Raw genomic sequence first — 14,918 nt, 5'->3', positions numbered from 1 at the left:
CCTGGGCTATATGAAGACAATATCAGTATCTAAGGTAAATAGCTACAGATCTGTGACTGTTGGAGCTCTCTTCACAATAGGCAAACTATGGAATCAACTAATATGTTCAACAATCAATGACTGGACACACATTTATGCACAATATTAGTCAGCATTAAAGAAAAATGTATCTATGTCATCTTCTGGGAAATGAATGGAACTGGAGATTATCATGTTGAGTGAGATAAGCCAAATTCAAAAGTTCTTGCTCATTTTGAAAGTCTAAACCTAAAATGATGATGGTGATGGTAATGGGGAAGAAATGGAAAAGGGTCCTTCTATCTACGAAGGGCTCAATCAGTAGAAAGTGAGAGAGACATAGGAGGGATACTGATGAGTACAGAGTATAAAAAATCCTCCATACAAATCAATATACACATACATTCAGCATAATGAAACCTACCAAAAGCTATTTTGGGAGAAGGAAGAAGAGGAACAGAATATGGTAGAGGGAGTGAATCTGTTTACAATGCACTATGTGGATGGATGGAAATACCACAGCAAAACCTCTTCGTGTTACAAATGAGAGCAAATGCAAAATTAAAATAATAGAGATTAATTTGCTATGTTGTGTCTACTTTGTGCAAATGTAGTGTCTTCTGAGATCCTTCCATCCATCCATTTCTAAATACTTGATAAGCAATTACACCTGAGCCATATTCCAGACCAAGATTCACCTGTTTGTAGCAGTAGTTTCTATTTTTAAATGCTAGTTAATAGTCAATAAAAATATCACACCATTTATTTATTCTATTGTCCATGGGCATTTGTGTCATTTCCAAGTTTGTCTGCTGTAAATGGGGCTTAGTGTACATTCTTTTTTTTTTTTGGGGGGTCCGGTCGTGGGGCCTGAACTCTGGGCCTGGGCGCTGTCCCTCAGCAATTCAGCTCAAGACTAGCACTCTACCACTTGAGCCACAACGCCACTTCCGGCTTTTTTTTCTTTTTGCTTATGTGGTGCTGAGGAATCGAACCCAGGGCCTCAGGCATGCAAGGCAAGCACTCTACCACTGAGCCACTTTCCCAGCTCCAGTGTACATTCTTTTTACACACATTTACCATGATATACATCAAGTATGGCATGATGAAATCATAGAATAAGTACATATGTGATTTTTAGCTAATATTGACAAGTGGCTTCCAACGAAATGGTACAAATTTAAACTTCTACCAACATTAATAGTATTACATTTTATGATTTTCAGTCCGAGTCTCTATCTCCTCCCCGCCCCCCCCCCACTTACTGAATTGTCTGAGTCTTTTTGTTATAATTTAGTCCTTTTACATAGTTGGGCAAAGTGGTTACATGGTTACAATTCAACGTGTTAGTTTATGAACACAGCACATCTGGATTGGTGTCATCCTTTTCATCATTCTCTCTCGTCTCTCCCAACCTCACCCTTCCATTCTTCTAGTTCCATTTTCACATATACACACTGAATAGTTTCACTTCATTCCCCCTCCTTCCACTCTTTGGTCATTTGCCCTCCTCCCCTCCACCTCTTCACACACCCCTCAAGTATCAGCTTCTGGTATTCCTTTTGTTAGATTATAAATTAGTGTTCAAAGGAGTTATACCATGGGAATACTCTACTGCACATGTTATAGCCAAAATATGGCAACAGCCGGTTGCCCTTCAATGAATGAGTGGATCCAGAAAATAGATACACAATGGATTTAACTTATCCAATTGGGAGAATGATGTCGCATCATTTGCAAAGAAATGGATGGACCTGGAAAAATTATGTTAAGTAACTTGGACCAAAAGAGGCAAAGGGCACATGTTCTCTCTTATGTGTGGAAGTTAGATATCATTTATAAATCTATATGTAAGCATGTACAGGGTCACATTCATGTGTATACAGGCATATTAACTGAAGCATGCGGTGTGGTACTTGGGAAGTCTACCTAGCAGGCTAGGTTCATCAGCAGCCTATAAGTGTTCCTCATAAAGACAGTATGCTGAGCTTTGCTGAAATACATTCTGAATAGACGCATCATCTCTCAGATGGTAGCATGCATAGACATTCTTAATTTAAATAAATAAAGTCCAACTTTTGACTTCCTGCTAAAGGAAACTTAGCCTAACAAAAGGGCATGAAAGCAGCTCTCTTCACTGAGCTACTGGGTTTGGGATGGATGATGTACATCATTACCCAGCTCTCCCTCCTGGTCTCTTCTAGGCATCTTTTCTTTCCTCTGTGCTTTGCCAAGCTCCTGTTATTTCCTGTCTGATCTGCCAAGCATGCTAGTTTTGTCCACTCATAAACAAGAAAACAATTATTTTCAGCTTAGCTTAGTACTTGGCAGAACTGCTTTTTTGTGTGTGTATTGACATTTAGTCTGCAAAGTTGCTGAATTAATTCATTCTGATTTTTGCAGATTTTACTAAAAAACACAATATTAAATATAATTAATATGATATAATATAATTAATATGATATAACAAATATAGCTATTATAATAATGACAATAATATGATATATAATTGGCTAATATAACAATATAATGATAATGTAATAATATAAAATCTCTATATAGGAGCATGATGTTTTATAGCACAATTTTATTGACTGTTTTCTGAACTGGATTATTTTTCTTCTTCTTTATTGCTCCTGAAATTCCACTACAATGTGACATAGAAAAGGCAAGAGAGGATTTGATTTAAACATATTTGTTTTGTTGTTGTTTTTTGTTTTGTTGTTCATTTAGTATTGTTAGTATTGTTATTTAGTATTGTTATTTTTTGTTTTCTTGTTATTTAGTATTGTTGTTATTTAGTATTGCTGTTATTTGTTTTGTTGTTTATTTAGTATTGTTGTTTTGTTTGTCTTGTTGTTTATTTAGTAATGTTATTTAGTATTGCTGTTGTTTATAATTGTTGTTGTTATTTAGTATTGTTGTTGTTGTTTAGTATTGGTTTTGGTGGTATTAGGGCTTGAATGCAAAGTTTCCTGCTCCCTCAGCTTGCTTGCTTGTTTGGTGCTCTGCCACTGCAACCATGCCTCAAGCTCTGCTTTTTGCTGGTTGAAGACAGAGACTGGCAAATGATTCTGTCCAGGCAGGCTTCAATCTGAGATCCTCTGGATCTTAGCTTCCTGAGCAGTAAGCTACCAGAGGCTGGTCTGTTTCTTTATCATGTGGGAAAAAGCATCCAGTCTTTAATAACCAAGTATAGTTTTACCTGAGATTTTCTTACCAGTGCTTTCCATTGAAACATTTAACTGTTTCCAATTCGTTGAATGTATGTGTGGACGGAGGTGAGTAGTTATCATGAAAAGGTATTGGAAATGTCAAAATCTTTCATTATCTGGGATGAAAAGTTATGGTCCTTTTTTTTTTTTCTTTTTGTCATTCCTGGAGACTGAACTGAGGGCCTGGACACTGTCCCTGAGTTGTTTTTTCTTTTTTTTTCTCTTTTTTTGTTAGTCATAGGGCTTGAACTCTGGGCCTGGGTGTTGTCCCTGAGCTCTTTAACTCAAAGCTAGCGCTCTACTACTTGAGCCACAGCACCACTTCTGGTTTTTCTACTTAAGTGGTACTGAGAAATCAAACCCAGGGCTTCATGAATGCAAGGCAAGCACTCTACCATTAAGACACATTCCCAGCCCAAATTATGCTCTTTTATTCTCCTTCAATAGTCTGACTTGCATTCTAAGTGTCAAAACTATCCTTTACTTTTAGAATAAATCTGGTTTGGTCATAGTGGTTGATTCTTCCTTTGCTGGTTGGATTTCGATTCTGATATTTGTCAAGGATTGTTGGATTTACATGTGTAAGGATGTTGGTCTATAGTGTTTATTTCCAATGGTGTATTTGATATCAGTGATACCTTCTAGAATGAGCCGAGAGGTATTCTGTTATAATTGTTTCTTTAAAGAAATTGTTGCAAAGTAATAGTGCTACTTTTTCTTTAAAAAATTTACTTTTAATAAACTAAAATTTTTACCACTATAAAACTGTGGTTCATAGTGTATTTTATAAGTTGTAAATTTATTGACTATTATAAATCTGTTTCGATTGTTTACTTATGAGAGATTTGGTAGATTGTGTCTTTCTAGCAATTTGTTCTTTGTCTAAGTTTCTCATTGTTAACACACAATTAGAATTCTCAGCATTCCCTTCCAATTCTTTTCTTTTTTTTAAAATTCTTTTCTTATACATCAGATGGATGAGTATGAATGTTCCTTTACAACTCTTAGTATCTTCAGAACTTAGACTTTAGCTAAAAATGTTCAATTTTGATGATCCTGCCTAAGGAAAAAAAACCTTGGCTTTGTTTATTTTATTGTGTTGTTATTTCCACATTTATTTATAGACATATGAATTTATATATTCCATATATTCTATTTGCTTTGGCCTTAGCAAGCTTTTCTTTAAATGGCTTTTAAAGGCTTAATTAGTTTTCCTTTAACTTGAAACAAAAATGCGAAGAAATAGGTGCAAACAAGCAGGTGAAGCCAATTCCACCCTCTCCCACTCTCTGAATAGGAGTGACTCTCATTACTGGAATTTAATCTGGAAGCTGGGTTCAGTGGAGAGAGTCGACAGAAGCTAGTGAAAATTATCATGTATATTCCTCCTCTATTTCCCACAGCTAGGATTTGAGCAATTACTGTTCTTATACCAAGCTTCTAATGGGGGACCATTCCCAGGCTTTTGCTTCAGCAAGCCATGTCTGAAGAGAACAGTCCTGTTTGTTCCTCTGTTCTACCTGCTGCCTACTTGGGCTTCTTCTGCAAGGCTCTGTGGAAGGCTTCCTTCACCTGGGCATTCCTCAGGCTGTAGATGAGGGGGTTGAGCATTGGATTAAAGAGACTGTGAAACAGTGACAGCATTTTCTCCTGCTCCTCTCGTTGGCTCGACTCTGGGACCATATAAACCAGCATGGCTATCCCAAAGAAAAGCCCAACCACACACAGGTGGGAGGAACAGGTGGAGAAGGCCTTCGTGCGGCCTTCCTTCGACTTCATCTTTAAAATGGCCCAGAGGATGCGTGTGTAGGAAACAAGCATTAAACAAAGGGGACCGACTAAAACGAAAACAGAGGCAGCAAACAGGACCACTTGGTTGACCTGGGTGTCAGCGCAGGCCAGTTTGAGGACTGCCAAGATTTCACAGAAGAGGTGATTCACGTCGTGGGGCCCACAGAAAGGTAGCCTCAGGAGAAGAAATGAATGTGCCACCGAGAGGATAAACCCACATGCCCAGGAAGCGACAGCCAGCCCGGTGCACAGCCTCCAGCTCATGATAACAGTGTAATGGAGGGGATGGCAAATGGCCACAAACCTGTCGTAGGACATGGCTGCCAAAATCAGGCACTCCGTAGCAGCAAAAGCCAAATACAAGAATGACTGCACTGCGCACGGAATGAAAGAGATGGTTCTTTTGTGGTTGATAAGGTTTCCCAGCATCTTGGGGACATTATTGGAAGCATAGGACACGTCGAGGACAGCCAGGTGGGAGAGGAAGAAGTACATGGGGGTGTGCAGTCTGGGGTCCAGACAGATGAGCCCCAGGATGACGCCATTTGCCAGAAGGCTGAAGATATACAGCAAGGAGAAGATCCAGAAGAGGAGCACCTCCATCTCTGTACTGAGCTGCAGTCCCACCAGGATAAACTCTGTGACCCGCGAGTGGTTGCCTCCCATCCCTCAGTGGCCGTCTGTCAATGAAGAAGGCATGACAGAATCATCCGAGCTAGAGGACCAAAGAAACTGGATTTATTCTTCTCAAAGTACGCTCAGAGAAAGGCGATTTGCTTCTTCTTTCAGACAGCTTCCCAGTTCTATCAATCCCTTTTCAACACTTTATCTTGAAATACATCTAGATATATAGAAAACAGTCAACAACTATGGGGGAAAAAATAAACATTTACCTATATTCAAGTAAGTTTAGATTTTTTTCTTGTTCATCTTATACTTTCTCCTTACTGTACATACTTAATTTTTGAACCATTGGAAATTACAGGGTAGCTATGTACCCCCATTTACCTATACATTTTTAATTTTTCACCAATTAAAAAATATCCACTTACCTATCCATACTAGGTCAGTATGCTTAATGTTTACATATTTCTAATGTCCAATTTTCTCATCTCCACCCCAAAAGGATCTGACCCAATCTGTCACATATCATTTGCACTTAGTCTCTTGCATCTGGAAAAGTTTGCTCCACCTTATTTGAGCCTTTTCACACCTTGACATTTTTTTTGGGGGGGGGGTCAGTCATAGGGCTTGAACTCTGGGCCTGGGCTCAAGCAAGCCTGTATTGACTTGGAAAATATATGTATCTTTCAAAAATTCCGGAGTTATATCACAGTGTGCGTATCCTCTGGCCTCATGCCTGGGCCTGTCAGAGGTTTGTAGTAGAGTTGAAGATCTCTTCAATGGGTGGGTTTTCTTGCCTGTGTACAAGCAGTTCCTATAAAGAGAAAGGTTGCATTTTACTTGAGGCTCTCTAGCCTCCATTGTATAGACTATTGGATAGGCAGAGTCTTCTCTAGTAAATCAGAGGGACTCATAAAAGTAGTGTCTTTGGGTACCTGTTACATGCATATGCTTGGTCAATAGAGCCCTGAAAAGAAGTTTTATATCGTCATGGAGACCCAGGGAATCCTCAGGATAAGATCAAAGATGAGGCGGCATTGATGCTAGATGTCAGTTAGTTAGTAGAGAAGTCAATTATTTATAGGCAGGGGCTGCCCCTCATCAGATAACAAATACTATCATACCTTATACTTCTTTATGTCTCTTATAAAAAATAGTCTAGATTTTAGATAAAACAGACACCCCAAATCTATTCATTAATGAAGTGATGGATAATTTTTTCAGTTGAAGATTAGTGGTGCATATATAATATATTCCTAACAATTGATCAACACATTCTTTCTACTTTTAAAAAGTCTCCTATTAAAAACAATGTTTTCAATGAATTACTTTAAATAGACATATCAACATGGATTTTATTATATCAGTAATTAAATAGCCATATTTAAATGTATTGTTACCTATAGTGAATCAAATGATGACTTTACCATCGGAATCTCCTCATCTATGAATGTTGCCTTACTTAGATAAAGGGTCTTTTCAGATGCAATTATCTTGAGATAATCTTCAGTGTCACGAATGGGCCTAAATTCCAATGCAAAGTGTCCTCTTGACATGAAGACAGAAGGAAGAACTGAGCTATAGAAGGTACACAGAGCCTGAGGAGCCATCATAGAAATCAGAATGTGAAGATCACCAGCAGACAGAGGAGAGAGACATGTTCTGAGAGGCCTGAAGCATGAACTCCTCACTCCAGACTTCCAGAGGACTCCACAGCTGTCAAGAAATATACTCCTATTGTTTTAAGCTAAAACATTTCTGAAAGTTTTTCCACATGGGCTATAGAAAACTTAAATGGTATCTCCTACCTGCTTTGAACCAATGCTTTGGATCTCTAAGTATGAAGATTCCAAGTGTGTAATGAAGACACAAGACTTAGCATTTTACACTCACAGGACTCTAAATCCATGGAGAGGGGTAAGTTATGAGAGAGTGTTTCTTTGAGAATACTGTCTCCTCAAAGCAGAGATGAAATCACAGACTACTTTTGCTAAATGCTCTGCATTTGGGGAGTTTTCTAGATAAGCGCACATAAATTATTTTTGCTACAGTTACAGAGCATTTTCACAGTGTACCAAGGGCAAAATTATAACATCAGTATTATACATTTTAGTTAGACATTATTGGACAAAGTAAGTAATATTAACTTTTAATATCACTTAATATTAAATTAAATGAGTTACATTTAATTTCTGAGTAAAATGCATGATATTATTATTGAAGGCAAGTCAGTTTATCACTACCCAGTAGGAATATTTATTTCTTAACTTTTTACTTTGTTTTTGTGTCTGGATTAATAAACCCTGTTATCCTCCTCCTCATTTCCATTTTGTCATTAAAACTAAACAACATTAAAATGAGAATAGATTAAAATCCCTGAGCAACTATCACATTTGAATAGAGAAAAAAATCACAAGAATGTTTAAAATTTTGCATTGCCAATAGGATAAAAACATAGCAGCGTATTTCCATAACCAATCTGAGCAATTTTTCACCCAGACAGTACTACAACTCAAAATATTTCTCCAGCTTTGGGCTTGATTCCTTTTTCCTACTCTGTAGCAGATCTGGCTGCTAATTCATTCTCTCCTGACTTTGTGACTGGAAAAAAATATATTAAAAAGGGTGAGACATTGGGATAGTTCCCAAAACAGAAATAATTACATGACCACCTTACCTTTTACGCTGATTCAGCAAGGTAAAGGTCTATTGTGAATGGTGTTAGGATTTTCCTTGTGATAAAGGTTTTCTGGGCCATCAATGTCTTTAATTAGCCTAGGTAATATGAAAAATTTTTTCATTAGCTTGGTATTTTTAGAGCCTATTCAAAGACAATGCCTAGATGTGCTTCTAATTCTCAAATCTCTTCTCATTGAGATAATTACGCTAGTTCTTCTTTTCAATTTGTTAACCACATTTCTTATTATCATCAACATGTTTTACCTGGGGCTTTCATGTAGCCATAAAACATACCTTGATCAGGTTCACCTCTTCCCTCATTCTCCCTAAACTCTCCTGTGTCCTTTCCAAACCAATTTCAGCAAACTTCATTGGTGCATTTTCAGAAATGTACATAGACCCTGGATCATATTCAGCCTTGTTCATATATTCAGTTTGCCTTCTCCTTCACACGAGTTCCAGGACCCTGCCCAGGACTGTTGTACATTTAATTTTCATGGCATTTCAATTGTTCAAAGGAGGTTTCCATATGCATACATAATATTTTAATTAGATTGTCCCTTTTGCTTAGATAACTTTTCCCTCTCCTACTATCCTCTCTCACACAACGACTTTCCATAGGTTTCATTTCACTATCTTCATTCACAGATGCCAGGTATTTGGGTATTCTTCCCCCTCTAACTCCTCCCACCCAATCCCCTCATGTCATTTCTGACCACAACCACTAGGTGGAGAAGAGTAATGCTGAGGAGTCCTGGGGCTCTGGGTCCACCCAAGCTTAAGTTTCCTGATATGACCTGGTGTAGTGACTGCTTCCTAACTACCAAAGAAGTACACTCAGAGTCAGGAGGGGAAAACACATAGAAATGTCAGTTTTTGAGTTTGAATGCCATACTATCCTTGCAGAAAACGACTTTTCAGCTCCAATGTGTCTGTGCAACAAAATAAGATATAAGCATGAGATTGTTTTTTTTTCCCAAAGAAAATATTTGAACTTAGAAAGAAAAATGTAAATGAGGTGAGAAATGTACCTCCAAAATAAATACAGAACTCTCACGTGCCCTGGATGAAATCCGTGAAATGGGAGGACTCACTGGAATTGATGAAATGTCTTCAAAGAACTCCAGGATCCTAGCTTTTATTTTACAATCAGAGAGAGAAAAAAAATATTTATTGCAGAGTTTCTACTGAGAGTTCAATTTCCCAGGAGTATTGTAAGATATCACAGCTATTTATCTTCTCCCTGAGGGTACAAGGATGTTCTGAATCCCCCTCCCCCGGCCCCCTCTGGAGAAGAGCAACAATTACCCTTTGGGGAAAAAATATGGGGTAATGTCAGGCCATTGTTGACATCAGATTACTTCTGCACAAACTTCCAGGTATCCCTGGGGTAATAAACTGAAACAGATCACAAAGCACAGTAGCAGTACTCTGAAGGTTCCTATGGTTCTGGGACTTCATGCCACTCTGCCGTCTCCTGCGAGGTAGCTGTGGGAGAGGCTGTGGCTCTGAGATGGCTGAGGGGTCTGGCCACCCAGTACCGACATAGGTCTCCCATCCAGGTGTGTCGACTGGCACTGGGACATGAAATGAGCAAGGAGAGGCAATAGCAGCCATCAGAATCATCCCTGCTTAGAGAAAACGAGCCAGGTGCTTTGTTTATACTATATTATTTGAATCTACGCATTATTTCCATCTTTCAGACATGAAGACTAAAGTTTAAACACACCGTGAACAACTTATTAAATGTGACCTAAGGAACCTATGAGAATTGCTGAGCATCTTTCAAAGGGTCTGTCGGAGCTAATGCTGCTTCAAAATAATTTTTAGACACTTTTGCCATTTTTAACTCTTATTCTCCTATGATCATTCATGGAAATTTCCCAGAGGCTAAACAATATACAATATTGTAACACATGTGAGCAAAGGCAAACAATAAGAAATGTACCTTTCTACAATTGACTCAAACTCTTAATAAAAGGTAAAAATGCAAAACATTTACTTATTATACTAGCTCTCATAAAATACCACTCCTTTTCATAAGGCATATTATTTATACTAACCTATAAAAAAGACTTCCTAAATACTAGTCTTTCAATAATGAACTGAAAGCAAATCTTTAACACATTCTCAGGGCTAATTTTGTTCTATGGTAAATATCAACTCACATACCTATATAGATAAAATATAATTATGTCCTTCATAATGTTTTAGTTTAAAAATGCCCTCAGAGAAAAACCTCAATCATTTCACCAAATGATAAACTGCTAGTCTCACAGGGGTCAAAAGTGGAAACAAATGATCTTTGTTTATTTGTATTTGTTGTCTATGACTTCTGCAACAAAGTAAGCAAGACTTAATGACCTAAACCAATGCACATCTACACAAGAAGACCTGGTCATTGGATTTCTTGCAGCTCAAGAGTTCTGTGTCTTCTTCTTAATTTTCCCTAGATATCTTACCTATATTTTAACCTACTGTGGAGAGAAGAAAAATGTATATTCCAGAAGAGGCTAATCTGTGTTATTTTTTAATAAAAAATTTATATCACTAATAGATGCTTACTCCTCTGACCTCTCTATTGTCTAGGAAACTCTCAAATACTTTCAAATACCACTCTCAGTTCTCATTCTAGATATTGTTCCAGGTCAATTTTAACTTTTTTTTTCAATTTTGTTTCAAACGTATCACCAATTCTTCAAAGCATTCATGGAGATTTTCTCAATGATTACAAATCCCAAATTCTGTCTCCTCTGTGATAGATCAAAACACTTAGAATTAGCAAGAATCGCTCTTTACTTAAATAACTCTTTTTTTCCCTTTTGTTTTGTCGATTGTAGGGCCTGAACTCTGGGCCTGGGCACTGTCCCTCAGCTCTTCAGTTCAAGGCTACCACTCTACCACTTGAGCACTACTTCACCACTTCCGGTTTTGGCTTTTTCTGCTTATGTGGTACTGAGGAATTGAACCCAAGGTCTCATGCATACAAGGCAAGCACTCTACCACTGAGCCACCTTCCCAACCCTTAAATAACTCTTGAGTTCAATATTTTATTAGTCATCTTTCCTACAAAGAAATGGATAAGAGAAAATAAATTTCATTTTTTTATATCTGGAAAGATCTAAGGATAATTTATGCATATTCAATCAGATTTGCATAATTAGCACAATTTTCTTTCTTGTGCTGAGGACAACTTAATGACACTTAACACAGCCTACTGTGGATAGAAAATCATTTGTCTATTTTTACATTTAACTTGGAAATAATTACAGCAAAACATCACCTGTGGGATGTTGTAGATTTCTTAGGGATATTGCTTTTGATTCGTATTTCATATTCTAGTGAAAATAACTATTACACACACCCATAGCTTCATCTGTAGTGAAGAACCTTTTACTGAGGATGATCAATTGTGAAATAGAGTTTTCTAAATACCACTCGTGACTAGAACTACAGCTAAGTCTAAGTATGCTTTTAATATTGGGTAGCTTCTGGGACAAAATGCTTCCTTCACAGGTCTTGAATCATTTCTTCCTCTTTTTCCTTTCTTTTTTGGAACTCCTCTGAGGTAGAATTTTGATGGTGGGTTAAAGAAGATAAAATAATTCAAGTAATAATAAGAACACTGCTCATGGCTCCTTTCAACATTGCATTTCTCTTGTGTATTTTTTCATGCTCATGAAGCCAGAAAGAAAGAAGATGATGTGAAGAAGTCAGCAGTCCAACTCAGGATACAGGCACACAGAATTGCAAGGAAACAGTGTTCAGGAGGCCTCACGTGTCTTGTGGGAGTTCTGCAACAGTATGAAACCTGGAGCGGCAGAAGGGGAATAGAAAGCTTGTAGAGATTTACCCCCAAGGCCCTAAAAGAATCCAAGAAGAGAAAGGAGAAGGCAATCAGTGAGTCTTTATCATTTGCAGCTGTGAGCATTCTAGTTAATACGTTCTTCCTGTCTAGAAAGTAATGTATAAGAAAATATTGGTGAAATACTATTCTTTGGAACTGGATTCCAGTGCTGACATGCTCCAGGTTATGTTGTACTTCTAGCATCAACCATCTCCAAAATTTCCTCCTGGTTTTGTAATGGCCTTTCCCTTTGCTCAGTGTTGGAGAATTGAAATGCCCCCTCCATGTGTTTTTTAATCTAATGTTTATAATACACCAGAATGATTAGATACTGTTTATGTCATGGAGATACACCAGGGACACAGCTGACGAAGAGAGAGGAAGTCTGTTCTCCTCCTGCTCCCATGCCAGGGCTAGTAGGGGAGAGACACCCCTATTTCCTTCAATTTTGAGTCTCAAGACTGCCTTGCTATCCTCTCTTCACTTTTTATGTGGCTTGATATTCAGAGTACCCTTGTTTTGAGGATTCTGATGTTCTTCAACCAGGAGAACACATCTCAACAGGTGTGTCCTATTTTCTTCCTGCTTCCTCCATTACTACCAGATAAATAGGTCTTGTATCTGAGTCTAATACCAAGTGTTTTTGAAATTTGCTTTTCTTAAATTACTCTGTTGCATATTGTTCAAACTCTATTCCACAAATTTCCCTCCTAGTGTTCTCAAATTAGAATTTGGCCTATTTGCTGAGTCTATTCTGTTAAAGGAAATTCAGTTTATTTTGGTAACTATATATTTTATTTCTTAGTTTTACATTTACTCTTTTAATAGTTTTATTGTATTGGGTCTTGAACTCATTCTCACTTGACTTATTTTGTTCAAGGCAGGTTCTTTACGGTTTGAGCCATACTGCCAGTTCCTATATCTTGTATTAAATTGGTTAATTCGATAACAGATAAGACTGGAAAGATATAGCTATGTTTTAATATAGTCTTAATACTTGTTTGATAGCCAGGTGAAGTGACTCATGCTTGTAATCCTTGGTATTTAAAGGCTGACATGTGTAGTATCATTCTTTGAGGCCAGTCAAAGCAAAAAGAATAAAATACTTCTCATCTCCCCAAAAATGCTGGATATCGCAGAATTTGTTTTTCATCTCAGCTGTGTGGGAAGGATTTCAGTCCAGGCCTGGAAGTAAATACAAGATCCTATCTCAAGAAATAAATGTAGCTAATAGAGGTAGAAGTGTAGCTTAAGTAGTAGACTTCCTTTCCTACAAGCATGAGGTCCTTAGTTCAAAACCCAATACAATTTAAAACAGAAAAACCTCCAAAGTGAAATGAAAAACAGTTTGATACTACTCAGGCTTTTTGAAACTATGCAAATATGCAAATATGTTTAAATATAGCAAACAAATATGCAAATATGCTTAAATATAGCAGACAACATATCCACTCAATAATGTTTATTATTCTAATTCCCTAATCTCTTTTTACTTATATAAAATATGGCTCTTAAAGGAAGCTAAGAAGTTTTCATTATACATAGAGACTGTAGTCATTATGGTTTTAAACAGAATCATATCTTGAGTGTTAGTTGGATTTCTGATACTGAAGAGTGGCAAACTTTGCCCCCTAGAAAGTTTTACTTCATTTGAGGGTTTCAGGAGGCTAGCTTGTACACTTGAGCCACTAGGGAGATAAGCCAATTGACTGCACTCTAACTATTACCCACTTCCTTGCTGATCCTCTCCAGATTTTCTAAAGGGATTAATGCTTAAAGCTATCAGAAAAAGTGGCCTTCACTCTGAACCACAGAGGATTAAACCATCAGGAATCTAAGCCAACCATTAATTTCATCTTCTCTGTCAGTGTGTGGTTTAAGGATTCAGTGGCCATTTGATTCAGTTCTGTCACAAGGAAATTGAAACTAAAGGAAATGTCTGCAGAAAGAAAGTTCTCTCTCTACTGTCAATCTTAAATTTACTGTGACTTTGAAATTATAAATCTTACTTTTATTCTGTTGTTCTCATAAATTTATGAGATAGTTTATGGCATGAGGATGCCTGCTATACTTTCTAACTAACGTCATTTAAACTTTTCCCCCTGCTAATTTTAGTTTTAAAGACCAATCTTTAATCGCCTTTATTCTAAGATCAATTTAGTAGCATTTAGATAGATAGCTTCTACCAAGACCACTAGATGCCATGTTTTACTATGAGTGTGTCCAAGAAGAAATGAGTCTGCAGGCCTTTTCTGTTAATAAATAGTTTATGTACTGAAGAAAGATAGAATGAATTCACAGAGGATGCAAATAGTCAAAAGAACTCAAAGAGAATACAAACAACTGAGCAAAGTAAGGATGCCAATAGAGAATATGAACAAGAAATCCAATAAGGATAAAGACTAAATGCTTCTTTTCCTGAAATCAGGAGTTAAAATCTCAGTAAGTCAACTAATAAACTCTGTAAAAGTGTCTCCAGTAGAATAGATCAAACTAAAGACCAAATATCAGACTCAGGAAAAAGACTTATTAAAATCAGCAAATAATCTGAGAAAAAAATGAGAAGTATAAGTGGACAAAACACACTTCTGTCACATTACTAAAAGACCAAACGTAAAAATAATGGGCATAGACCAAAGGGAAGAGATATAAGCTAAAAAAAATAGAAAACTATTTTCAATACAATAACAAGAAAATTTTTCACAAATGTTAAGACAGAAGCAATCATTCTATTACAGGAGGCC

General features: G+C 37.2%; 1 protein-coding gene across 1 annotated transcript; it reads right to left on the bottom strand.

Moving 5' to 3' along the window:
* Window positions 1-4,760: 4,760 nt before the first annotated feature.
* On the bottom strand, window positions 4,761-5,690 carry LOC105989501 (olfactory receptor 2A2). Its single transcript, XM_013021590.1, has one exon. It carries the CDS (start codon window positions 5,688-5,690, stop codon window positions 4,761-4,763), a length of 930 nt encoding a protein of 309 aa, XP_012877044.1.
* Window positions 5,691-14,918: the final 9,228 nt, after the last annotated feature.

This window comes from Dipodomys ordii, unplaced genomic scaffold (assembly GCF_000151885.1).
Source record: "Dipodomys ordii isolate 6190 unplaced genomic scaffold, Dord_2.0 Scaffold56, whole genome shotgun sequence".
In the NCBI taxonomy this organism is placed as follows: Eukaryota; Metazoa; Chordata; class Mammalia; order Rodentia; family Heteromyidae; genus Dipodomys; species Dipodomys ordii.
The sequence above is the reverse complement of the archived record's forward strand: the minus strand, read 5'-3'. Positions and strand labels throughout refer to the sequence as shown.